The following is a 22,121-nucleotide window of genomic DNA, read 5'->3' on the forward strand; positions in this document are numbered from 1 at the left end:
GTAGGGATGAAGGAGAGAAGGAAGATGGCAAACGAGCCAGGCAAACCTCTGCTGAGAGCAAAGCTCAATCTCAGAGAGAGAGTCTAAAACCCAAGAGCAGAGGTGCCGTGCCTAGAAAGGCGATGCCTAGTACAGTGTGAGTGAGCACAGCATGAGGGAGAGCGAGTGATGGTGCGGCCCCTTGCATGTGGATGTCCAGGCAGAAGCCTCAGGGTTATGAGGAGACCTGCCCCATTCCTCAGGAAGCACTTTAAAGTGAGGCCCTGGAGGGCAAAGGGCTGCCATCGCCTGACGAGGTGGGACACTCCTCATCACTGGCTGCATCATCTGCCTGTGCTGACATGTCATTTCCCCTGGAAACATGTTGGCCTCTAATACTGTCACTTGAAAGGAGCCTGTGTGGCTGAATGGGCGTGTCATGAAGAGGGAAATGAAAAGGCAGCGTTGCAGGGAACATAAGCAGCGTTCCCATTTCCTTAACTGTGATGCTTTGCATGCAAGATGAGCTTGTTGGTAAACACATGACATGCGCAAAGGGTGCCTCTGGGCCTGGGGCGCTCTGGACCAGTATAAAAGCCAGTCCAACAGCAGGCTTCCTCATCCACTTCCCTTGCCTTCTCCTCCTTGGTGAACAAGGTGAGCTGCAACCACTTTTACCTCACTCTTCTCTTTCTCTTGATCTCCTCTTTTGGCCTCGATGGAGTCTTTGCCTTGTTCTAGCTTTTGCTAAGAGCCTTGCTCCTTGCTCCTGCTCCTATAATCTCTGTCCATCTTGTTCTCCAGTGGGCTTAGATGGGAGAAGGTCTTGGGATTTCTTTGCAGGGAAAGCTTGGGGACCGTGTCTCCCGAGTCTCTCTTCTCCTCCCTAGGCAGGCTGTTCCTGCTTCCCAGCCTGTGCCTTTGCTCTTGCCGAGCGGGCTGTCAGGCTGCACCTCACACACTGCCTGTGCTTTCCGTGCCCTCTCTCCCAGGTGCACCTCCGTCCCGCAGCCATGTCCTGCTACGATCTGTGCCGTCCCTGTGGCCCAACCCCGCTTGCCAACAGCTGCAACGAGCCCTGTGTCAGGCAGTGCCAGGACTCCCGCGTGGTGATCCAGCCCTCTCCTGTGGTGGTGACCCTGCCTGGACCCATCCTCAGCTCCTTCCCCCAGAACACTGCTGTGGGATCCACCACCTCCGCTGCTGTTGGCAGCATCCTGAGTGAGGAGGGAGTGCCCATCTCCTCTGGGGGCTTTAGCCTCTCTGGCCTTGGTGGCCGCTACTATGGCAGAAGGTGCCTGCCCTGCTAAAGGCGGGCCGGGTGTCCAGTGAGTGCATCGACCAGGAAGCCCAAAGCCAGGTGCCGGACTAAGGTTGGAGCTGCTGGCCGGTGTTTCCAGATGGGTTGAGCTCCCTCGCGGCCTCCTGCAAAGGAGGGAGGGAAGCAAGGTGCCATCCTGTGCTGTCTGGAAACACGACCAGCTGACGTCTTCTTCTTGTCCTGCTTTCTTCTCCGCATCATGAGTCCCTGTTGCCTCCTGCTGTGCTGTGCCATGGGTTCATCCTGAAGCAAGTTGAGAGGGGCCCTGCTCATCACCCTCTCCCCATGTGTGTGGGAGGAGGACGCGTGTCCCATTGCTGTGAAGGGGTGCCTGACTGTCAGCTGCCCTGGTAGCAGCGTGGAGCGGGTCCCTTCTGGCATGCACTGCTTTGTTTCTCTCTTCAGACTTATTAAAGTTTATGGTGCATTGTAGCTTGAGTCTCCTCGTGTTCCTTCCCTCCTGGGATGCCCAGCCAAGCTGTCCAGGGGGAAATGTGATGCTATACAGGGTAAAGTCGTGGCTGAAGGGATGTGGTGGACTCATATCTTTCCTGGGAGATTTGGAGGAGGGGAGTTCCACTGAAATGGTCACCTGGAGGGGACTGTCCTTTCCATGCAACAAAGCAATCCAAAGTCACCCACATGCCTTTGTCCTAAACACCAGACTTGCTGTGTCTCTCAGCAAACCCCTGCAACGCTTTCCATGGCTCCAAGATGCGTGGGGTGTGTTGCAGAAGCCCAAGGAATTGTAACCCTTCCCTTCTGCCCCCAGAGCATCTCTTTGTGCTGCCGAGCTCCCTTTCTGAAGCACAGGGCAATGTTGTCATAGCACCACAGTCACCGCTTGGCAGTTGCCATGACTTGTTGCCCATGACACTGAAGTGAGGGCACTTAGCACGTCCTGCTGTGTCCCTTGCACACCAGGGGAAGGAGAGAAAGAAACCCTCCACGATGCAGCCATTATGTCTTCCTGCCTTTCTGCCCTGAACGGTAAGACCACCAATATCAGGGAGGAAAGTAACCTTGCTCATATGTGAAGCTGGCATGTAGCTGGTGATGTAGGAGAGGCCAAGCTGCCCATCTTTTCCTGCCACATGCTCTTGTCCTCCACAGGTGATGTTTTGCCCTGTGCCTCCCCACTCCTGCTTCAGGTAGAGTGAGGGGCACCTCTTGTGCTGTCCCATACGCTGTGGGAAGCCCTACAGGGCCTTGCCCCATAGCTAAAGCCCCATCTTCCCTGAAAGACAGCTGCCGTCGGCAAACCCCCTGTGCCCTGCTGTGCAGGAAGGCCCTCAGGAAATGCACTCTCCATCCACATTCATGAGCCGTGCTGAGCTGGCAGCAGAAGCACAGTGGGGTGAAACTATGATACCAACGAGGGCAGACAGCATCTGCAGCATGTGATCAGAGAGAGCAGGGTGTGGCAGGGCATTGGAGCCTTTGGACAGACCCTCGCCATAGGCGCTGGCTGTGGGAGAATCAAGGTCTGGGAGGAGAGTCTAGCTGTGGATTTTCTGGGGCAGGGATGTGACTCAAAGGAGCCTTAGCAGAAAAGGCAGATGTTGCACTTATGAAATGAACGGCAGCTTCCTTTCTTGAAGGAACACATCCTTCCCCGCATTGTTGTGATAGATGGAGCTGGTGTCCTGTGTCTCAGGTGCACAGGAGATTTCCTCTTCTTGCACATCAGTGGCCTGAGTGCAGTAACAACAGGCCCAATGGCCCTGACGAGCCTCACCTGGGGTCTCTCACTCCTCCCTCTTCCCTTTGACCCAGGGCTCTATTTAAGCTCTGTCCTGAGCCCTTAGTCCTTTCTTCAGCTTGGTGGCAGGACTGTAAGCCTGCTGTTCTTTTGCCGATTGGTTTACGCCTGACTGCAAGCCCCCTTGATGCAGACCCTAAGTTGCCCACTGATTTCCCAGCCTCTCCTTGGGTCTGTCTGGTCGTTGTGGCTCTGGTCATCAATCAGTGGGCTCTCTTGACGCAGGTTACCATCATTGGGTCTGCTCCTGATGTGTGGGATGACTGCCCTGCTTGATGTCAGTCCTGCTTCATCGCCATGAACCTGATGGTTGAGCTGGACCCTGGGCTGCACCTGTCTACTGCCTCTGCATTTGCCTTGCTCAGGTACTGTGCATTGGGATCATTCTTTTACTTCTGTGTCATTTTCCCCGGAAAAATCGTGGCCTCTAATACTGTCACTTGAAAGGAGCCTGTGTGGCTGAATGTGCGTGTCACGAAGAGGGAAATGAAAAGGCAGCATTGCAGGGAACATAAACAATCTCCCCATTTCTTTAACTGTGATGCTTTGCATGCAAGATGAGCTTGTTGGTAAACGCATGACATGTGCCAAGGGTGCCTCTGGGCCTGGGGCGCCCTGGACCAGTATAAGAGCCAGTCCAACAGCAGGCTTCCTCATCCACTTCCCTTGCCTTCTCCTCCTTGGTGAACAAGGTGAGCTGCAACCCCCTTTGCCTCACTCTTCCCTTTTCTCTTGTTCTTCTCTTGGTCTTTTCGCCTCAACTGCGTCTTCTCCTCTGTGTAGCTTTTGCTGAGAGCCTTGCTCCTTGATCGTGCTCTCATTGTCTTTCTTCTCATTGTTCTCCGCTGTTGGGATGTGGGAGAAGTCTTGTCTGTATTCGCAGGGCCCCCCAGGGGACCGGGGCTTCTATGGCTCTTTTTTCCTTTACGCAGCCCATCCCTACTTCCCAGCCTGTGCCTTTGCTCTTGCCGAGCGGGCTGTCAGGCTGCACCTCACACGCTGCCTGTGCTTTCCGTGCCCTCTCTCCCAGGTGCACCTCCGTCCCGCAGCCATGTCCTGCTACGATCTGTGCCGTCCCTGTGGCCCAACCCCGCTTGCCAACAGCTGCAACGAGCCCTGTGTCAGGCAGTGCCAGGACTCCCGCGTGGTGATCCAGCCCTCTCCTGTGGTGGTGACCCTGCCTGGACCCATCCTCAGCTCCTTCCCCCAGAACACTGCTGTGGGATCCACCACCTCCGCTGCTGTTGGCAGCATCCTGAGTGAGGAGGGAGTGCCCATCTCCTCTGGGGGCTTTAGCCTCTCTGGCCTTGGTGGCCGCTACTATGGCAGAAGGTGCCTGCCCTGCTAAAGGCAGGCCGGGTGTCCAGTGAGTGCATCGACCAGGAAGCCCAAAGCCAGGTGCCGGACTGAGGTTGGAGCTGCTGGCCAGGGTTTCCAGATGGGTTGAGCTCCCTCGTGGCCTCCTGCAAAGGAGGGAGGGAAGCAAGGTGCCATCCTGTGCTGTCTGGAAACACGACCAGCTGACGTCTTCTTCTTGTCCTGCTTTCTTCTCCGCATCATGAGTCCCTGTTGCCTCCTGCTGTGCTGTGCCATGGGTTCATCCTGAAGCAAGTTGAGAGGGGCCCTGCTCATCACCCTCTCCCCATGTGTGTGGGAGGAGGACGCGTGTCCCATTGCTGTGAAGGGGTGCCTGACTGTCAGCTGCCCTGGTAGCAGCGTGGAGCGGGTCCCTTCTGGCATGCACTGCTTTGTTTCTCTCTTCAGACTTATTAAAGTTTATGGTGCATTGTAGCTTGAGTCTCCCCGTGTTCCTTCCCTCCTGGGATGCCCAGCCAAGCTGTCGAGGGGGCAGTGTGATGCCGTGGGTGGGAATAGGGTGGGTGGGTGTGGGCCAATGGTGGACCTTTCTCGTGCCTGTAGGGCTTAATACCCTCAATGGCCATAGTCATCGGAAGAGACATGGGGCAGTGGAGGGGTGTGTGGTATGGCCTGACTATGGAAAGGGTGGCCAGGAGCTCCCCCAAGGGACACGTGAGCAACAGGTGAGGTTGGATACTGGCTCCCAGTTGATGAGGCAAGCCATTGATGTGCTGGAAGACATTTCTGTGCAGGCTAGCACCCACCTGGCCAAGGCTGTGGTCGCATGGTACCACTTGCAATGTGTCCTTGCCCTTCCCTTCTCCAAGCACTTCTTCCAAACCCTGGAACCGGAGGGAGTCCCAAAGGAGTTGAAGGGACATGGGGCAGCCAGGGCAACTGTGTAAAGGGAGATGCGTGCCCTCTGCTAGATTTTGGCAGAATGGGGATGGGTTGAGCATGGGGGTGTAAAATGGGTAGGGGAGGGGGATGGACACACAGGGGTCGTCCTCCCTCATGTGAAAGTGATCGGTAGCGTTGGTGACGTGTCCTGGAAATTCTGAGGAGGTCAAGAAGGGAGCAGGAAAAGCATCTTTGCCCCCACCGGAGCAGTCTTGTGGTCAGAAGCCTTAGGTGTTGCGGAGTCCTTCTGTGTGTGGCACTGTGTCCTGAAGGGAAGCGAGTCTGGAGCAGACGTGCAGCAAATGCTCCAGAAACCTCACTCAGCTGCTGTGCAGGCTGTGCCTGGAGAGGTCCCAAGCAGTGTTCCTTTTGTCCCTCCAAGCAGGCCGGAAGCTGGGGAAACTGAGGGAGTGGTACGTGACCAGCTCTGTTCTCAGTCCCTCCTTCCCGCTCCCTTGTCCTCCTCAGGCAATACTTTGGTCCTGCTGCTCTGGTCGTGCTTCAGGAGGAGTGGGAGGCTCCTCTTGTGCCGTGCTCCTCCGACTGTCCTTGCAAAGACACGTGCACCCTGCTTGCTGCTGAGCCGGGTTGGGTGTCCTGTGGAAATCCTGCCAAGTTCTTGGTCGTGCCTGGTGTGCCGACAGTCTGGATGGCCAGAGCAGAAGTTGTGGCAAAGACACAGGCAGGAAGAAGTGCGTGTATCGCTTGGCCAGCATGTGCCTTGGTCGCTGGGGTGCCTCCACCTTTGCCAGAGGTCTCCAGCAAAGAGTGTTGGGAGGGGAATAGCCTTCATTCTTAACCTCTGGTGCTCTGCTGCTTAAGGCAGGTAGGGATGAAGGAGAGAAGGAAGATGGCAAACGAGCCAGGCAAACCTCTGCTGAGAGCAAAGCTCAATCTCAGAGAGAGAGTCTAAAACCCAAGAGCAGAGGTGCCGTGCCTAGAAAGGCGATGCCTAGTACAGTGTGAGTGAGCACAGCATGAGGGAGAGCGAGTGATGGTGCGGCCCCTTGCATGTGGATGTCCAGGCAGAAGCCTCAGGGTTATGAGGAGACCTGCCCCGTTCCTCAGGAAGCACTTTAAAGTGAGGCCCTGGAGGGCAAAGGGCTGCCATCGCCTGATGAGGTGGGACACTCCTCATCACTGGCTGCATCATCTGCCTGTGCTGACATGTCATTTCCCCTGGAAACATGTTGGCCTCTAATACTGTCACTTGAAAGGAGCCTGTGTGGCTGAATGGGCGTGTCATGAAGAGGGAAATGAAAAGGCAGCGTTGCAGGGAACATAAGCAGCGTTCCCATTTCCTTAACTGTGATGCTTTGCATGCAAGATGAGCTTGTTGGTAAACACATGACATGCGCAAAGGGTGCCTCTGGGCCTGGGGCGCTCTGGACCAGTATAAAAGCCAGTCCAACAGCAGGCTTCCTCATCCACTTCCCTTGCCTTCTCCTCCTTGGTGAACAAGGTGAGCTGCAACCCCCTTTGCCTCACTCTTCTCTTTCTCTTGTTCTCCTCTTGGTCTTCTGGCCTTGGCGTAGCTTTTGCTGAGAGCCTTGCTCCTTTGTTGTGTTCCTGATTCTTGGCTCCTTGCGAACACCATGGGAGGTGGGAGAAGGTCTTGTGCTTTCATGACAGGGAAACCTTGGGGACCATGGCTCCTAATCTCTCTTGCTCCCTAAGCAGGCTGTTCCTGCTTCCCAGCCTGTGCCTTTGCTCTTGCCGAGCGGGCTGTCAGGCTGCACCTCACACACTGCCTGTGCTTTCCGTGCCCTCTCTCCCAGGTGCACCTCCGTCCCGCAGCCATGTCCTGCTACGATCTGTGCCGTCCCTGTGGCCCAACCCCGCTTGCCAACAGCTGCAACGAGCCCTGTGTCAGGCAGTGCCAGGACTCCCGCGTGGTGATCCAGCCCTCTCCTGTGGTGGTGACCCTGCCTGGACCCATCCTCAGCTCCTTCCCCCAGAACACTGCTGTGGGATCCACCACCTCCGCTGCTGTTGGCAGCATCCTGAGTGAGGAGGGAGTGCCCATCTCCTCTGGGGGCTTTAGCCTCTCTGGCCTTGGTGGCCGCTACTATGGCAGAAGGTGCCTGCCCTGCTAAAGGCAGGCCGGGTGTCCAGTGAGTGCATCGACCAGGAAGCCCAAAGCCAGGTGCCGGACTGAGGTTGGAGCTGCTGGCCGGTGTTTCCAGATGGGTTGAGCTCCCTCGCGGCCTCCTGCAAAGGAGGGAGGGAAGCAAGGTGCCATCCTGTGCTGTCTGGAAACATGACCAGCTGACGTCTTCCTCTTGTCCTGCTTTCTTCTCCGCATCATGAGTCCCTGTTGCCTCCTGCTGTGCTGTGCCATGGGTTCATCCTGAAGCAAGTTGAGAGGGGCCCTGCTCATCACCCTCTCCCCATGTGTGTGGGAGGAAGACGCGTGTCCCATTGCTGTGAAGGGGTGCCTGACTGTCAGCTGCCCTGGTAGCAGCGTGGAGTGGGTCCCTTCTGGCATGCACTGCTTTGTTTCTCTCTTCAGACTTATTAAAGTTTATGGTGCATTGTAGCTTGAGTCTCCTCGTGTTCCTTCCCTCCTGGGATGCCCAGCCAAGCTGTCCAGGGGGAAATGTGATGCTATACAGGGTAAAGTCGTGGCTGAAGGGATGTGGTGGACTCGTATCTTTCCTGGGAGATTTGGAGGAGGGGAGTGCCACTGAAATGGTCACCTGGAGGGGACTGTCCTTTCCATGTGACAAAGCAATCCAAAGTCACCCACATGCCTTTGTCCTAAACACCAGACTTGCTGTGTCTCTCAGCAAACCCCTGCAACGCTTTCCATGGCTCCAAGATGCGTGGGGTGTGTTGCAGAAGCCCAAGGAATTGTAACCCTTCCCTTCTGCCCCCAGAGCATCTCTTTGTGCTGCCGAGCTCCCTTTCTGAAGCACAGGGCAATGTTGTCATAGCACCACAGTCACCGCTTGGCAGTTGCCATGACTTGTTGCCCATGACACTGAAGTGAGGGCACTTAGCACGTCCTGCTGTGTCCCTTGCACACCAGGGGAAGGAGAGAAAGAAACCCTCCACGATGCAGCCATTATGTCTTCCTGCCTTTCTGCCCTGAACGGTAAGACCACCAACATCAGGGAGGAAAGTGACCTTGCTCGTGGGTGAAGATGGCTTGTAGTTGGTGTGGTCTGCTCCACCGGGATGTGGTGGTTGCTCCTGCCACAGGGGATGTAGGAGAGGCCAAGCTGCCTGTCTCTTCCTCCACATCCTCTAGCACTCCACGGGGCATGTTTTGCCCTGTGCCTCCCCACTCCTGCTTCAGGTAGAGTGAGGGGCACCTCTTGTGCTGTCCCATACGCTGTGGGAAGCCCTACAGGGCCTTGCCCCATAGCTAAAGCCCCATCTTCCCTGAAAGACAGCTGCCGTCGGCAAACCCCCTGTGCCCTGCTGTGCAGGAAGGCCCTCAGGAAATGCACTCTCCATCCACATTCATGAGCCGTGCTGAGCAGACAGCAGAAGCAAGGTGGGGTGAAACTATGATACCAGCGAGGGCAGACAGCATCTGCAGCACGTGATCAGAGAGAGCAGGGTGTGGCAGGGCATTGGAGCCTTTGGACAGACCCTCGCCATAGGCGCTGGCTGTGGGAGAATCGAGGTCTGGGAGGAGAGTCTAGCTGTGGATTTTCTGGGGCAGGGATGTGACTCAAAGGAGCCTTAGCAGAAAAGGCAGATGTTGCACTTATCAAATGAACGGCAGCTTCCTTTCTTGAAGGAACACATCCTTCCCCGCATTGTTGTGATAGATGGAGCTGGTGTCCTGTGTCCCAGGTGCACAGGAGATTTCCTCTTCTTGCACATCAGTGGCCTGAGTGCAGTAACAACAGGCCCAATGGCCCTGACGAGCCTCACCTGGGGTCTCTCACTCCTCCCTCTTCCCTTTGACCCAGGGCTCTATTTAAGCTCTGTCCTGAGCCCTTAGTCCTTTCTTCAGCTTGGTGGCAGGACTGTAAGCCTGCTGTTCTTTTGCCCATTGGTTTACGCCTGACTGCGAGCCCCCTTGATGCAGACCCTAAGTTGCCCACTGATTTCCCAGCCTCTCCTTGGGTCTGTCTGGTCGTTGTGGCTCTGGTCAGCAATCAGTGGGCTCTCTTGACGCAGGTTACCATCATTGGGTCTGCTCCTGATGTGTGGGATGACTGCCCTGCTTGATGTCAGTCCTGCTTCATCCCCATGAACCTGACGGTTGAGCTGGACCCTGGGCTGCACCTGTCTACTGCCTCTGCATTTGCCTTGCTCAGGTACTGTGCATTGGGATCATTCTTTTACTTCTGTGTCATTTTCCCCGGAAAAATCGTGGCCTCTAATACTGTCACTTGAAAGGAGCCTGTGTGGCTGAATGTGCGTGTCACGAAGAGGGAAATGAAAAGGCAGCATTGCAGGGAATGTAAACAATCTCCCCATTTCTTTAACTGTGATGCTTTGCATGCAAGATGAGCTTGTTGGTAAACACATGACATGTGCCAAGGGTGCCTCTGGGCCTGGGGCGCTCTGGACCAGTATAAGAGCCAGTCCAACAGCAGGCTTCCTCATCCACTTCCCTTGCCTTCTCCTCCTTGGTGAACAAGGTGAGCTGCAACCCCCTTTGCCTCACTCTTCCCTTTTCTCTTGTTCTTCTCTTGGTCTTTTCGCCTCAACTGCGTCTTCTCCTCTGTGTAGCTTTTGCTGAGAGCCTTGCTCCTTGATCGTGCTCTCATTGTCTTTCTTCTCATTGTTCTCCGCTGTTGGGATGTGGGAGAAGTCTTGTCTGTATTTGCAGGGCCCCCCAGGGGACCGGGGCTTCTATGGCTCTTTTTTCCTTTACGCAGCCCATCCCTACTTCCCAGCCTGTGCCTTTGCTCTTGCCGAGCGGGCTGTCAGGCTGCACCTCACACGCTGCCTGTGCTTTCCGTGCCCTCTCTCCCAGGTGCACCTCCGTCCCGCAGCCATGTCCTGCTACGATCTGTGCCGTCCCTGTGGCCCAACCCCGCTTGCCAACAGCTGCAACGAGCCCTGTGTCAGGCAGTGCCAGGACTCCCGCGTGGTGATCCAGCCCTCTCCTGTGGTGGTGACCCTGCCTGGACCCATCCTCAGCTCCTTCCCCCAGAACACTGCTGTGGGATCCACCACCTCCGCTGCTGTTGGCAGCATCCTGAGTGAGGAGGGAGTGCCCATCTCCTCTGGGGGCTTTAGCCTCTCTGGCCTTGGTGGCCGCTACTCCGGCAGAAGGTGCCTGCCCTGCTAAAGGCGGGCCGGGTGTCCAGTGAGTGCATCGACCAGGAAGCCCAAAGCCAGGTGCCGGACTGAGGTTGGAGCTGCTGGCCGGTGTTTCCAGATGGGTTGAGCTCCCTCGTGGCCTCCTGCAAAGGAGGGAGGGAAGCAAGGTGGCATCCTGTGCTGTCTGGAAACATGTCCCACTGATGTCATCATCTATTACTTTCTTCTGTGAAGGGGTGCCTGACTGTCAGCTGCCCTGGTAGCAGCGTGGAGCGGGTCCCTTCTGGCATGCACTGCTTTGTTTCTCTCTTCAGACTTATTAAAGTTTATGGTGCATTGTAGCTTGAGTCTCCCCGTGTTCCTTCCCTCCTGGGATGCCCAGCCAAGCTGTCGAGGGGGCAGTGTGATGCCGTGGGTGGGAATAGGGTGGGTGGGTGTGGGCCAATGGTGGACCTTTCTCGTGCCTGTAGGGCTTAATACCCTCAATGGCCATAGTCATCGGAAGAGACATGGGGCAGTGGAGGGGTGTGTGGTATGGCCTGACTATGGAAAGGGTGGCCAGGAGCTCCCCCAAGGGACACGTGAGCAACAGGTGAGGTTGGATACTGGCTCCCAGTTGATGAGGCAAGCCATTGATGTGCTGGAAGACATTTCTGTGCAGGCTAGCACCCACCTGGCCAAGGCTGTGGTCGCATGGTACCACTTGCAATGTGTCCTTGCCCTTCCCTTCTCCAAGCACTTCTTCCAAACCCTGGAACCGGAGGGAGTCCCAAAGGAGTTGAAGGGACATGGGGCAGCCAGGGCAACTGTGTAAAGGGAGATGCGTGCCCTCTGCTAGATTTTGGCAGAATGGGGATGGGTTGAGCATGGGGGTGTAAAATGGGTAGGGGAGGGGGATGGACACACAGGGGTCGTCCTCCCTCATGTGAAAGTGATCGGTAGCGTTGGTGACGTGTCCTGGAAATTCTGAGGAGGTCAAGAAGGGAGCAGGAAAAGCATCTTTGCCCCCACCGGAGCAGTCTTGTGGTCAGAAGCCTTAGGTGTTGCGGAGTCCTTCTGTGTGTGGCACTGTGTCCTGAAGGGAAGCGAGTCTGGAGCAGACGTGCAGCAAATGCTCCAGAAACCTCACTCAGCTGCTGTGCAGGCTGTGCCTGGAGAGGTCCCAAGCAGTGTTCCTTTTGTCCCTCCAAGCAGGCCGGAAGCTGGGGAAACTGAGGGAGTGGTACGTGACCAGCTCTGTTCTCAGTCCCTCCTTCCCGCTCCCTTGTCCTCCTCAGGCAATACTTTGGTCCTGCTGCTCTGGTCGTGCTTCAGGAGGAGTGGGAGGCTCCTCTTGTGCCGTGCTCCTCCGACTGTCCTTGCAAAGACACGTGCACCCTGCTTGCTGCTGAGCCGGGTTGGGTGTCCTGTGGAAATCCTGCCAAGTTCTTGGTCGTGCCTGGTGTGCCGACAGTCTGGATGGCCAGAGCAGAAGTTGTGGCAAAGACACAGGCAGGAAGAAGTGCGTGTATCGCTTGGCCAGCATGTGCCTTGGTCGCTGGGGTGCCTCCACCTTTGCCAGAGGTCTCCAGCAAAGAGTGTTGGGAGGGGAATAGCCTTCATTCTTAACCTCTGGTGCTCTGCTGCTTAAGGCAGGTAGGGATGAAGGAGAGAAGGAAGATGGCAAACGAGCCAGGCAAACCTCTGCTGAGAGCAAAGCTCAATCTCAGAGAGAGAGTCTAAAACCCAAGAGCAGAGGTGCCGTGCCTAGAAAGGCGATGCCTAGTACAGTGTGAGTGAGCACAGCATGAGGGAGAGCGAGTGATGGTGCGGCCCCTTGCATGTGGATGTCCAGGCAGAAGCCTCAGGGTTATGAGGAGACCTGCCCCGTTCCTCAGGAAGCACTTTAAAGTGAGGCCCTGGAGGGCAAAGGGCTGCCATCGCCTGATGAGGTGGGACACTCCTCATCACTGGCTGCATCATCTGCCTGTGCTGACATGTCATTTCCCCTGGAAACATGTTGGCCTCTAATACTGTCACTTGAAAGGAGCCTGTGTGGCTGAATGGGCGTGTCATGAAGAGGGAAATGAAAAGGCAGCGTTGCAGGGAACATAAGCAGCGTTCCCATTTCCTTAACTGTGATGCTTTGCATGCAAGATGAGCTTGTTGGTAAACACATGACATGCGCAAAGGGTGCCTCTGGGCCTGGGGCGCTCTGGACCAGTATAAAAGCCAGTCCAACAGCAGGCTTCCTCATCCACTTCCCTTGCCTTCTCCTCCTTGGTGAACAAGGTGAGCTGCAACCCCCTTTGCCTCACTCTTCTCTTTCTCTTGTTCTCCTCTTGGTCTTCTGGCCTTGGCGTAGCTTTTGCTGAGAGCCTTGCTCCTTTGTTGTGTTCCTGATTCTTGGCTCCTTGCGAACACCATGGGAGGTGGGAGAAGGTCTTGTGCTTTCATGACAGGGAAACCTTGGGGACCATGGCTCCTAATCTCTCTTGCTCCCTAAGCAGGCTGTTCCTGCTTCCCAGCCTGTGCCTTTGCTCTTGCCGAGCGGGCTGTCAGGCTGCACCTCACACACTGCCTGTGCTTTCCGTGCCCTCTCTCCCAGGTGCACCTCCGTCCCGCAGCCATGTCCTGCTACGATCTGTGCCGTCCCTGTGGCCCAACCCCGCTTGCCAACAGCTGCAACGAGCCCTGTGTCAGGCAGTGCCAGGACTCCCGCGTGGTGATCCAGCCCTCTCCTGTGGTGGTGACCCTGCCTGGACCCATCCTCAGCTCCTTCCCCCAGAACACTGCTGTGGGATCCACCACCTCCGCTGCTGTTGGCAGCATCCTGAGTGAGGAGGGAGTGCCCATCTCCTCTGGGGGCTTTAGCCTCTCTGGCCTTGGTGGCCGCTACTATGGCAGAAGGTGCCTGCCCTGCTAAAGGCAGGCCGGGTGTCCAGTGAGTGCATCGACCAGGAAGCCCAAAGCCAGGTGCCGGACTGAGGTTGGAGCTGCTGGCCGGTGTTTCCAGATGGGTTGAGCTCCCTCGCGGCCTCCTGCAAAGGAGGGAGGGAAGCAAGGTGCCATCCTGTGCTGTCTGGAAACATGACCAGCTGACGTCTTCCTCTTGTCCTGCTTTCTTCTCCGCATCATGAGTCCCTGTTGCCTCCTGCTGTGCTGTGCCATGGGTTCATCCTGAAGCAAGTTGAGAGGGGCCCTGCTCATCACCCTCTCCCCATGTGTGTGGGAGGAAGACGCGTGTCCCATTGCTGTGAAGGGGTGCCTGACTGTCAGCTGCCCTGGTAGCAGCGTGGAGTGGGTCCCTTCTGGCATGCACTGCTTTGTTTCTCTCTTCAGACTTATTAAAGTTTATGGTGCATTGTAGCTTGAGTCTCCTCGTGTTCCTTCCCTCCTGGGATGCCCAGCCAAGCTGTCCAGGGGGAAATGTGATGCTATACAGGGTAAAGTCGTGGCTGAAGGGATGTGGTGGACTCATATCTTTCCTGGGAGATTTGGAGGAGGGGAGTGCCACTGAAATGGTCACCTGGAGGGGACTGTCCTTTCCATGCGACAAAGCAATCCAAAGTCACCCACATGCCTTTGTCCTAAACACCAGACTTGCTGTGTCTCTCAGCAAACCCCTGCAACGCTTTCCATGGCTCCAAGATGCGTGGGGTGTGTTGCAGAAGCCCAAGGAATTGTAACCCTTCCCTTCTGCCCCCAGAGCATCTCTTTGTGCTGCCGAGCTCCCTTTCTGAAGCACAGGGCAATGTTGTCATAGCACCACAGTCACCGCTTGGCAGTTGCCATGACTTGTTGCCCATGACACTGAAGTGAGGGCACTTAGCACGTCCTGCTGTGTCCCTTGCACACCAGGGGAAGGAGAGAAAGAAACCCTCCATGATGCAGCCATTATGTCTTCCTGCCTTTCTGCCCTGAACGGTAAGACCACCAACATCAGGGAGGAAAGTGACCTTGCTCGTGGGTGAAGATGGCTTGTAGTTGGTGTGGTCTGCTCCACCGGGATGTGGTGGTTGCTCCTGCCACAGGGGATGTAGGAGAGGCCAAGCTGCCTGTCTCTTCCTCCACATCCTCTAGCACTCCACGGGGCATGTTTTGCCCTGTGCCTCCCCACTCCTGCTTCAGGTAGAGTGAGGGGCACCTCTTGTGCTGTCCCATACGCTGTGGGAAGCCCTACAGGGCCTTGCCCCATAGCTAAAGCCCCATCTTCCCTGAAAGACAGCTGCCGTCGGCAAACCCCCTGTGCCCTGCTGTGCAGGAAGGCCCTCAGGAAATGCACTCTCCATCCACATTCATGAGCCGTGCTGAGCAGACAGCAGAAGCAAGGTGGGGTGAAACTATGATACCAGCGAGGGCAGACAGCATCTGCAGCATGGGATCAGAGAGAGCAGGGTGTGGCAGGGCATTGGAGCCTTTGGACAGACCCTCGCCATAGGCGCTGGCTGTGGGAGAATCAAGGTCTGGGAGGAGAGTCTAGGTGTGGATTTTCTGGGGCAGGGATGTGACTCAAAGGAGCCTTAGCAGAAAAGGCAGATGTTGCACTTATCAAATGAACGGCAGCTTCCTTTCTTGAAGGAACACATCCTTCCCCGCATTGTTGTGATAGATGGAGCTGGTGTCCTGTGTCCCAGGTGCACAGGAGATTTCCTCTTCTCGCACATCAGTGGCCTGAGTGCAGTAACAACAGGCCCAATGGCCCTGACGAGCCTCACCTGGGGTCTCTCACGCCTCCCTCTTCCCTTTGACCCAGGGCTCTATTTAAGCTCTGTCCTGAGCCCTTAGTCCTTTCTTCAGCTTGGTGGCAGGACTGTAAGCCTGCTGTTCTTTTGCCGATTGGTTTACGCCTGACTGCAAGCCCCCTTGATGCAGACCCTAAGTTGCCCACTGATTTCCCAGCCTCTCCTTGGGTCTGTCTGGTCGTTGTGGCTCTGGTCAGCAATCAGTGGGCTCTCTTGACGCAGGTTACCATCATTGGGTCTGCTCCTGATGTGTGGGATGACTGCCCTGCTTGATGTCAGTCCTGCTTCATCCCCATGAACCTGATGGTTGAGCTGGACCCTGGGCTGCACCTGTCTACTGCCTCTGCATTTGCCTTGCTCAGGTACTGTGCATTGGGATCATTCTTTTACTTCTGTGTCATTTTCCCCGGAAAAATCGTGGCCTCTAATACTGTCACTTGAAAGGAGCCTGTGTGGCTGAATGTGCGTGTCATGAAGAGGGAAATGAAAAGGCAGCATTGCAGGGAATGTAAACAATCTCCCCATTTCTTTAACTGTGATGCTTTGCATGCAAGATGAGCTTGTTGGTAAACGCATGACATGTGCCAAGGGTGCCTCTGGGCCTGGGGCGCTCTGGACCAGTATAAGAGCCAGTCCAACAGCAGGCTTCCTCATCCACTTCCCTTGCCTTCTCCTCCTTGGTGAACAAGGTGAGCTGCAACCCCCTTTGCCTCACTCTTCCCTTTTCTCTTGTTCTTCTCTTGGTCTTTTCGCCTCAACTGCGTCTTCTCCTCTGTGTAGCTTTTGCTGAGAGCCTTGCTCCTTGATCGTGCTCTCATTGTCTTTCTTCTCATTGTTCTCCGCTGTTGGGATGTGGGAGAAGTCTTGTCTGTATTTGCAGGGCCCCCCAGGGGACCGGGGCTTCTATGGCTCTTTTTTCCTTTACGCAGCCCATCCCTACTTCCCAGCCTGTGCCTTTGCTCTTGCCGAGCGGGCTGTCAGGCTGCACCTCACACGCTGCCTGTGCTTTCCGTGCCCTCTCTCCCAGGTGCACCTCCGTCCCGCAGCCATGTCCTGCTACGATCTGTGCCGTCCCTGTGGCCCAACCCCGCTTGCCAACAGCTGCAACGAGCCCTGTGTCAGGCAGTGCCAGGACTCCCGCGTGGTGATCCAGCCCTCTCCTGTGGTGGTGACCCTGCCTGGACCCATCCTCAGCTCCTTCCCCCAGAACACTGCTGTGGGATCCACCACCTCCGCTGCTGTTGGCAGCATCCTGAGTGAGGAGGGAGTGCCCATCTCCTCTGGGGGCTTTAGCCTCTCTGGCCTTGGTGGCCGCTACTCCGGCAGAAGGTGCCTGCCCTGCTAAAGGCGGGCCGGGTGTCCAGTGAGTGCATCGACCAGGAAGCCCAAAGCCAGGTGCCGGACTGAGGTTGGAGCTGCTGGCTGGTGTTTCCAGATGGGTTGAGCTCCCTCGTGGCCTCCTGCAAAGGAGGGAGGGAAGCAAGGTGGCATCCTGTGCTGTCTGGAAACATGTCCCACTGATGTCATCATCTATTACTTTCTTCTGTGAAGGGGTGCCTGACTGTCAGCTGCCCTGGTAGCAGCGTGGAGCGGGTCCCTTCTGGCATGCACTGCTTTGTTTCTCTCTTCAGACTTATTAAAGTTTATGGTGCATTGTAGCTTGAGTCTCCCCGTGTTCCTTCCCTCCTGGGATGCCCAGCCAAGCTGTCGAGGGGGCAGTGTGATGCCGTGGGTGGGAATAGGGTGGGTGGGTGTGGGCCAATGGTGGACCTTTCTCGTGCCTGTAGGGCTTAATACCCTCAATGGCCATAGTCATCGGAAGAGACATGGGGCAGTGGAGGGGTGTGTGGTATGGCCTGACTATGGAAAGGGTGGCCAGGAGCTCCCCCAAGGGACACGTGAGCAACAGGTGAGGTTGGATACTGTCTCCCAGTTGATGAGGCAAGCCATTGATGTGCTGGAAGACATTTCTGTGCAGGCTAGCACCCACCTGGCCAAGGCTGTGGTCGCATGGTACCACTTGCAATGTGTCCTTGCCCTTCCCTTCTCCAAGCACTTCTTCCAAACCCTGGAACCGGAGGGAGTCCCAAAGGAGTTGAAGGGACATGGGGCAGCCAGGGCAACTGTGTAAAGGGAGATGCGTGCCCTCTGCTAGATTTTGGCAGAATGGGGATGGGTTGAGCATGGGGGTGTAAAATGGGTAGGGGAGGGGGATGGACACACAGGGGTCGTCCTCCCTCATGTGAAAGTGATCGGTAGCGTTGGTGACGTGTCCTGGAAATTCTGAGGAGGTCAAGAAGGGAGCAGGAAAAGCATCTTTGCCCCCACCGGAGCAGTCTTGTGGTCAGAAGCCTTAGGTGTTGCGGAGTCCTTCTGTGTGTGGCACTGTGTCCTGAAGGGAAGCGAGTCTGGAGCAGACGTGCAGCAAATGCTCCAGAAACCTCACTCAGCTGCTGTGCAGGCTGTGCCTGGAGAGGTCCCAAGCAGTGTTCCTTTTGTCCCTCCAAGCAGGCCGGAAGCTGGGGAAACTGAGGGAGTGGTACGTGACCAGCTCTGTTCTCAGTCCCTCCTTCCCGCTCCCTTGTCCTCCTCAGGCAATACTTTGGTCCTGCTGCTCTGGTCGTGCTTCAGGAGGAGTGGGAGGCTCCTCTTGTGCCGTGCTCCTCCGACTGTCCTTGCAAAGACACGTGCACCCTGCTTGCTGCTGAGCCGGGTTGGGTGTCCTGTGGAAATCCTGCCAAGTTCTTGGTCGTGCCTGGTGTGCCGACAGTCTGGATGGCCAGAGCAGAAGTTGTGGCAAAGACACAGGCAGGAAGAAGTGCGTGTATCGCTTGGCCAGCATGTGCCTTGGTCGCTGGGGTGCCTCCACCTTTGCCAGAGGTCTCCAGCAAAGAGTGTTGGGAGGGGAATAGCCTTCATTCTTAACCTCTGGTGCTCTGCTGCTTAAGGCAGGTAGGGATGAAGGAGAGAAGGAAGATGGCAAACGAGCCAGGCAAACCTCTGCTGAGAGCAAAGCTCAATCTCAGAGAGAGAGTCTAAAACCCAAGAGCAGAGGTGCCGTGCCTAGAAAGGCGATGCCTAGTACAGTGTGAGTGAGCACAGCATGAGGGAGAGCGAGTGATGGTGCGGCCCCTTGCATGTGGATGTCCAGGCAGAAGCCTCAGGGTTATGAGGAGACCTGCCCCGTTCCTCAGGAAGCACTTTAAAGTGAGGCCCTGGAGGGCAAAGGGCTGCCATCGCCTGATGAGGTGGGACACTCCTCATCACTGGCTGCATCATCTGCCTGTGCTGACATGTCATTTCCCCTGGAAACATGTTGGCCTCTAATACTGTCACTTGAAAGGAGCCTGTGTGGCTGAATGGGCGTGTCATGAAGAGGGAAATGAAAAGGCAGCGTTGCAGGGAACATAAGCAGCGTTCCCATTTCCTTAACTGTGATGCTTTGCATGCAAGATGAGCTTGTTGGTAAACACATGACATGCGCAAAGGGTGCCTCTGGGCCTGGGGCGCTCTGGACCAGTATAAAAGCCAGTCCAACAGCAGGCTTCCTCATCCACTTCCCTTGCCTTCTCCTCCTTGGTGAACAAGGTGAGCTGCAACCCCCTTTGCCTCACTCTTCTCTTTCTCTTGTTCTCCTCTTGGTCTTCTGGCCTTGGCGTAGCTTTTGCTGAGAGCCTTGCTCCTTTGTTGTGTTCCTGATTCTTGGCTCCTTGCGAACACCATGGGAGGTGGGAGAAGGTCTTGTGCTTTCATGACAGGGAAACCTTGGGGACCATGGCTCCTAATCTCTCTTGCTCCCTAAGCAGGCTGTTCCTGCTTCCCAGCCTGTGCCTTTGCTCTTGCCGAGCGGGCTGTCAGGCTGCACCTCACACACTGCCTGTGCTTTCCGTGCCCTCTCTCCCAGGTGCACCTCCGTCCCGCAGCCATGTCCTGCTACGATCTGTGCCGTCCCTGTGGCCCAACCCCGCTTGCCAACAGCTGCAACGAGCCCTGTGTCAGGCAGTGCCAGGACTCCCGCGTGGTGATCCAGCCCTCTCCTGTGGTGGTGACCCTGCCTGGACCCATCCTCAGCTCCTTCCCCCAGAACACTGCTGTGGGATCCACCACCTCCGCTGCTGTTGGCAGCATCCTGAGTGAGGAGGGAGTGCCCATCTCCTCTGGGGGCTTTAGCCTCTCTGGCCTTGGTGGCCGCTACTATGGCAGAAGGTGCCTGCCCTGCTAAAGGCAGGCCGGGTGTCCAGTGAGTGCATCGACCAGGAAGCCCAAAGCCAGGTGCCGGACTGAGGTTGGAGCTGCTGGCCGGTGTTTCCAGATGGGTTGAGCTCCCTCGCGGCCTCCTGCAAAGGAGGGAGGGAAGCAAGGTGCCATCCTGTGCTGTCTGGAAACATGACCAGCTGACGTCTTCCTCTTGTCCTGCTTTCTTCTCCGCATCATGAGTCCCTGTTGCCTCCTGCTGTGCTGTGCCATGGGTTCATCCTGAAGCAAGTTGAGAGGGGCCCTGCTCATCACCCTCTCCCCATGTGTGTGGGAGGAAGACGCGTGTCCCATTGCTGTGAAGGGGTGCCTGACTGTCAGCTGCCCTGGTAGCAGCGTGGAGTGGGTCCCTTCTGGCATGCACTGCTTTGTTTCTCTCTTCAGACTTATTAAAGTTTATGGTGCATTGTAGCTTGAGTCTCCTCATGTTCCTTCCCTCCTGGGATGCCCAGCCAAGCTGTCCAGGGGGAAATGTGATGCTATACAGGGTAAAGTCGTGGCTGAAGGGATGTGGTGGACTCATATCTTTCCTGGGAGATTTGGAGGAGGGGAGTGCCACTGAAATGGTCACCTGGAGGGGACTGTCCTTTCCATGCGACAAAGCAATCCAAAGTCACCCACATGCCTTTGTCCTAAACACCAGACTTGCTGTGTCTCTCAGCAAACCCCTGCAACGCTTTCCATGGCTCCAAGATGCGTGGGGTGTGTTGCAGAAGCCCAAGGAATTGTAACCCTTCCCTTCTGCCCCCAGAGCATCTCTTTGTGCTGCCGAGCTCCCTTTCTGAAGCACAGGGCAATGTTGTCATAGCACCACAGTCACCGCTTGGCAGTTGCCATGACTTGTTGCCCATGACACTGAAGTGAGGGCACTTAGCACGTCCTGCTGTGTCCCTTGCACACCAGGGGAAGGAGAGAAAGAAACCCTCCATGATGCAGCCATTATGTCTTCCTGCCTTTCTGCCCTGAACGGTAAGACCACCAACATCAGGGAGGAAAGTGACCTTGCTCGTGGGTGAAGATGGCTTGTAGTTGGTGTGGTCTGCTCCACCGGGATGTGGTGGTTGCTCCTGCCACAGGGGATGTAGGAGAGGCCAAGCTGCCTGTCTCTTCCTCCACATCCTCTAGCACTCCACGGGGCATGTTTTGCCCTGTGCCTCCCCACTCCTGCTTCAGGTAGAGTGAGGGGCACCTCTTGTGCTGTCCCATACGCTGTGGGAAGCCCTACAGGGCCTTGCCCCATAGCTAAAGCCCCATCTTCCCTGAAAGACAGCTGCCGTCGGCAAACCCCCTGTGCCCTGCTGTGCAGGAAGGCCCTCAGGAAATGCACTCTCCATCCACATTCATGAGCCGTGCTGAGCAGACAGCAGAAGCAAGGTGGGGTGAAACTATGATACCAGCGAGGGCAGACAGCATCTGCAGCATGGGATCAGAGAGAGCAGGGTGTGGCAGGGCATTGGAGCCTTTGGACAGACCCTCGCCATAGGCGCTGGCTGTGGGAGAATCAAGGTCTGGGAGGAGAGTCTAGGTGTGGATTTTCTGGGGCAGGGATGTGACTCAAAGGAGCCTTAGCAGAAAAGGCAGATGTTGCACTTATCAAATGAACGGCAGCTTCCTTTCTTGAAGGAACACATCCTTCCCCGCATTGTTGTGATAGATGGAGCTGGTGTCCTGTGTCCCAGGTGCACAGGAGATTTCCTCTTCTCGCACATCAGTGGCCTGAGTGCAGTAACAACAGGCCCAATGGCCCTGACGAGCCTCACCTGGGGTCTCTCACGCCTCCCTCTTCCCTTTGACCCAGGGCTCTATTTAAGCTCTGTCCTGAGCCCTTAGTCCTTTCTTCAGCTTGGTGGCAGGACTGTAAGCCTGCTGTTCTTTTGCCGATTGGTTTACGCCTGACTGCAAGCCCCCTTGATGCAGACCCTAAGTTGCCCACTGATTTCCCAGCCTCTCCTTGGGTCTGTCTGGTCGTTGTGGCTCTGGTCAGCAATCAGTGGGCTCTCTTGACGCAGGTTACCATCATTGGGTCTGCTCCTGATGTGTGGGATGACTGCCCTGCTTGATGTCAGTCCTGCTTCATCCCCATGAACCTGATGGTTGAGCTGGACCCTGGGCTGCACCTGTCTACTGCCTCTGCATTTGCCTTGCTCAGGTACTGTGCATTGGGATCATTCTTTTACTTCTGTGTCATTTTCCCCGGAAAAATCGTGGCCTCTAATACTGTCACTTGAAAGGAGCCTGTGTGGCTGAATGTGCGTGTCATGAAGAGGGAAATGAAAAGGCAGCATTGCAGGGAATGTAAACAATCTCCCCATTTCTTTAACTGTGATGCTTTGCATGCAAGATGAGCTTGTTGGTAAACGCATGACATGTGCCAAGGGTGCCTCTGGGCCTGGGGCGCTCTGGACCAGTATAAGAGCCAGTCCAACAGCAGGCTTCCTCATCCACTTCCCTTGCCTTCTCCTCCTTGGTGAACAAGGTGAGCTGCAACCCCCTTTGCCTCACTCTTCCCTTTTCTCTTGTTCTTCTCTTGGTCTTTTCGCCTCAACTGCGTCTTCTCCTCTGTGTAGCTTTTGCTGAGAGCCTTGCTCCT

At 56.1% G+C, this 22,121-nt stretch overlaps 6 protein-coding genes and 1 pseudogene across 6 annotated transcripts; all 7 read left to right on the forward strand.

The window, feature by feature from the left end:
* The first annotated feature begins 526 nt into the window (after nt 1-526).
* On the forward strand, nt 527-1,289 carry LOC142420707 (feather beta keratin-like; annotated as a pseudogene).
* Nucleotides 1,290-4,113: 2,824 nt separating this feature from the next.
* Nucleotides 4,114-4,410, forward strand: LOC142420709 (feather beta keratin-like). The gene has a single exon (XM_075524904.1). It carries the CDS (start codon nt 4,114-4,116, stop codon nt 4,408-4,410), a length of 297 nt encoding a protein of 98 aa, XP_075381019.1.
* A 2,710-nt stretch (nt 4,411-7,120) lies between these two features.
* LOC142420843 (feather beta keratin-like) lies at nt 7,121-7,417 on the forward strand. Its single transcript, XM_075525128.1, has one exon. The coding sequence runs from the start codon at nt 7,121-7,123 to the stop codon at nt 7,415-7,417; it is 297 nt and encodes a 98-aa protein (XP_075381243.1).
* A 2,867-nt stretch (nt 7,418-10,284) lies between these two features.
* LOC142420846 (feather beta keratin-like) lies at nt 10,285-10,581 on the forward strand. The gene has a single exon (XM_075525131.1). The coding sequence runs from the start codon at nt 10,285-10,287 to the stop codon at nt 10,579-10,581; it is 297 nt and encodes a 98-aa protein (XP_075381246.1).
* A 2,580-nt stretch (nt 10,582-13,161) lies between these two features.
* LOC142420862 (feather beta keratin-like) lies at nt 13,162-13,458 on the forward strand. Its single transcript, XM_075525147.1, has one exon. The coding sequence runs from the start codon at nt 13,162-13,164 to the stop codon at nt 13,456-13,458; it is 297 nt and encodes a 98-aa protein (XP_075381262.1).
* Nucleotides 13,459-16,325: 2,867 nt separating this feature from the next.
* On the forward strand, nt 16,326-16,622 carry LOC142420847 (feather beta keratin-like). Its single transcript, XM_075525132.1, has one exon. It carries the CDS (start codon nt 16,326-16,328, stop codon nt 16,620-16,622), a length of 297 nt encoding a protein of 98 aa, XP_075381247.1.
* A 2,580-nt stretch (nt 16,623-19,202) lies between these two features.
* On the forward strand, nt 19,203-19,499 carry LOC142420861 (feather beta keratin-like). Its single transcript, XM_075525146.1, has one exon. The coding sequence runs from the start codon at nt 19,203-19,205 to the stop codon at nt 19,497-19,499; it is 297 nt and encodes a 98-aa protein (XP_075381261.1).
* Nucleotides 19,500-22,121: the final 2,622 nt, after the last annotated feature.

Source organism: Mycteria americana, chromosome 25 (assembly GCF_035582795.1).
Source record: "Mycteria americana isolate JAX WOST 10 ecotype Jacksonville Zoo and Gardens chromosome 25, USCA_MyAme_1.0, whole genome shotgun sequence".
NCBI lineage: Eukaryota > Metazoa > Chordata > Aves > Ciconiiformes > Ciconiidae > Mycteria > Mycteria americana.

Excerpts from the sequence above, each read along its gene's own strand:
- LOC142420709 (XM_075524904.1), top strand. The coding sequence starts at position 4,114 with ATGTCCTGCTACGATCTGTGCCGTCCCTGTGGCCCAACCCCGCTTGCC.
- LOC142420843 (XM_075525128.1), top strand. The coding sequence starts at position 7,121 with ATGTCCTGCTACGATCTGTGCCGTCCCTGTGGCCCAACCCCGCTTGCC.
- LOC142420846 (XM_075525131.1), top strand. The coding sequence starts at position 10,285 with ATGTCCTGCTACGATCTGTGCCGTCCCTGTGGCCCAACCCCGCTTGCC.
- LOC142420862 (XM_075525147.1), top strand. The coding sequence starts at position 13,162 with ATGTCCTGCTACGATCTGTGCCGTCCCTGTGGCCCAACCCCGCTTGCC.
- LOC142420847 (XM_075525132.1), top strand. The coding sequence starts at position 16,326 with ATGTCCTGCTACGATCTGTGCCGTCCCTGTGGCCCAACCCCGCTTGCC.
- LOC142420861 (XM_075525146.1), top strand. The coding sequence starts at position 19,203 with ATGTCCTGCTACGATCTGTGCCGTCCCTGTGGCCCAACCCCGCTTGCC.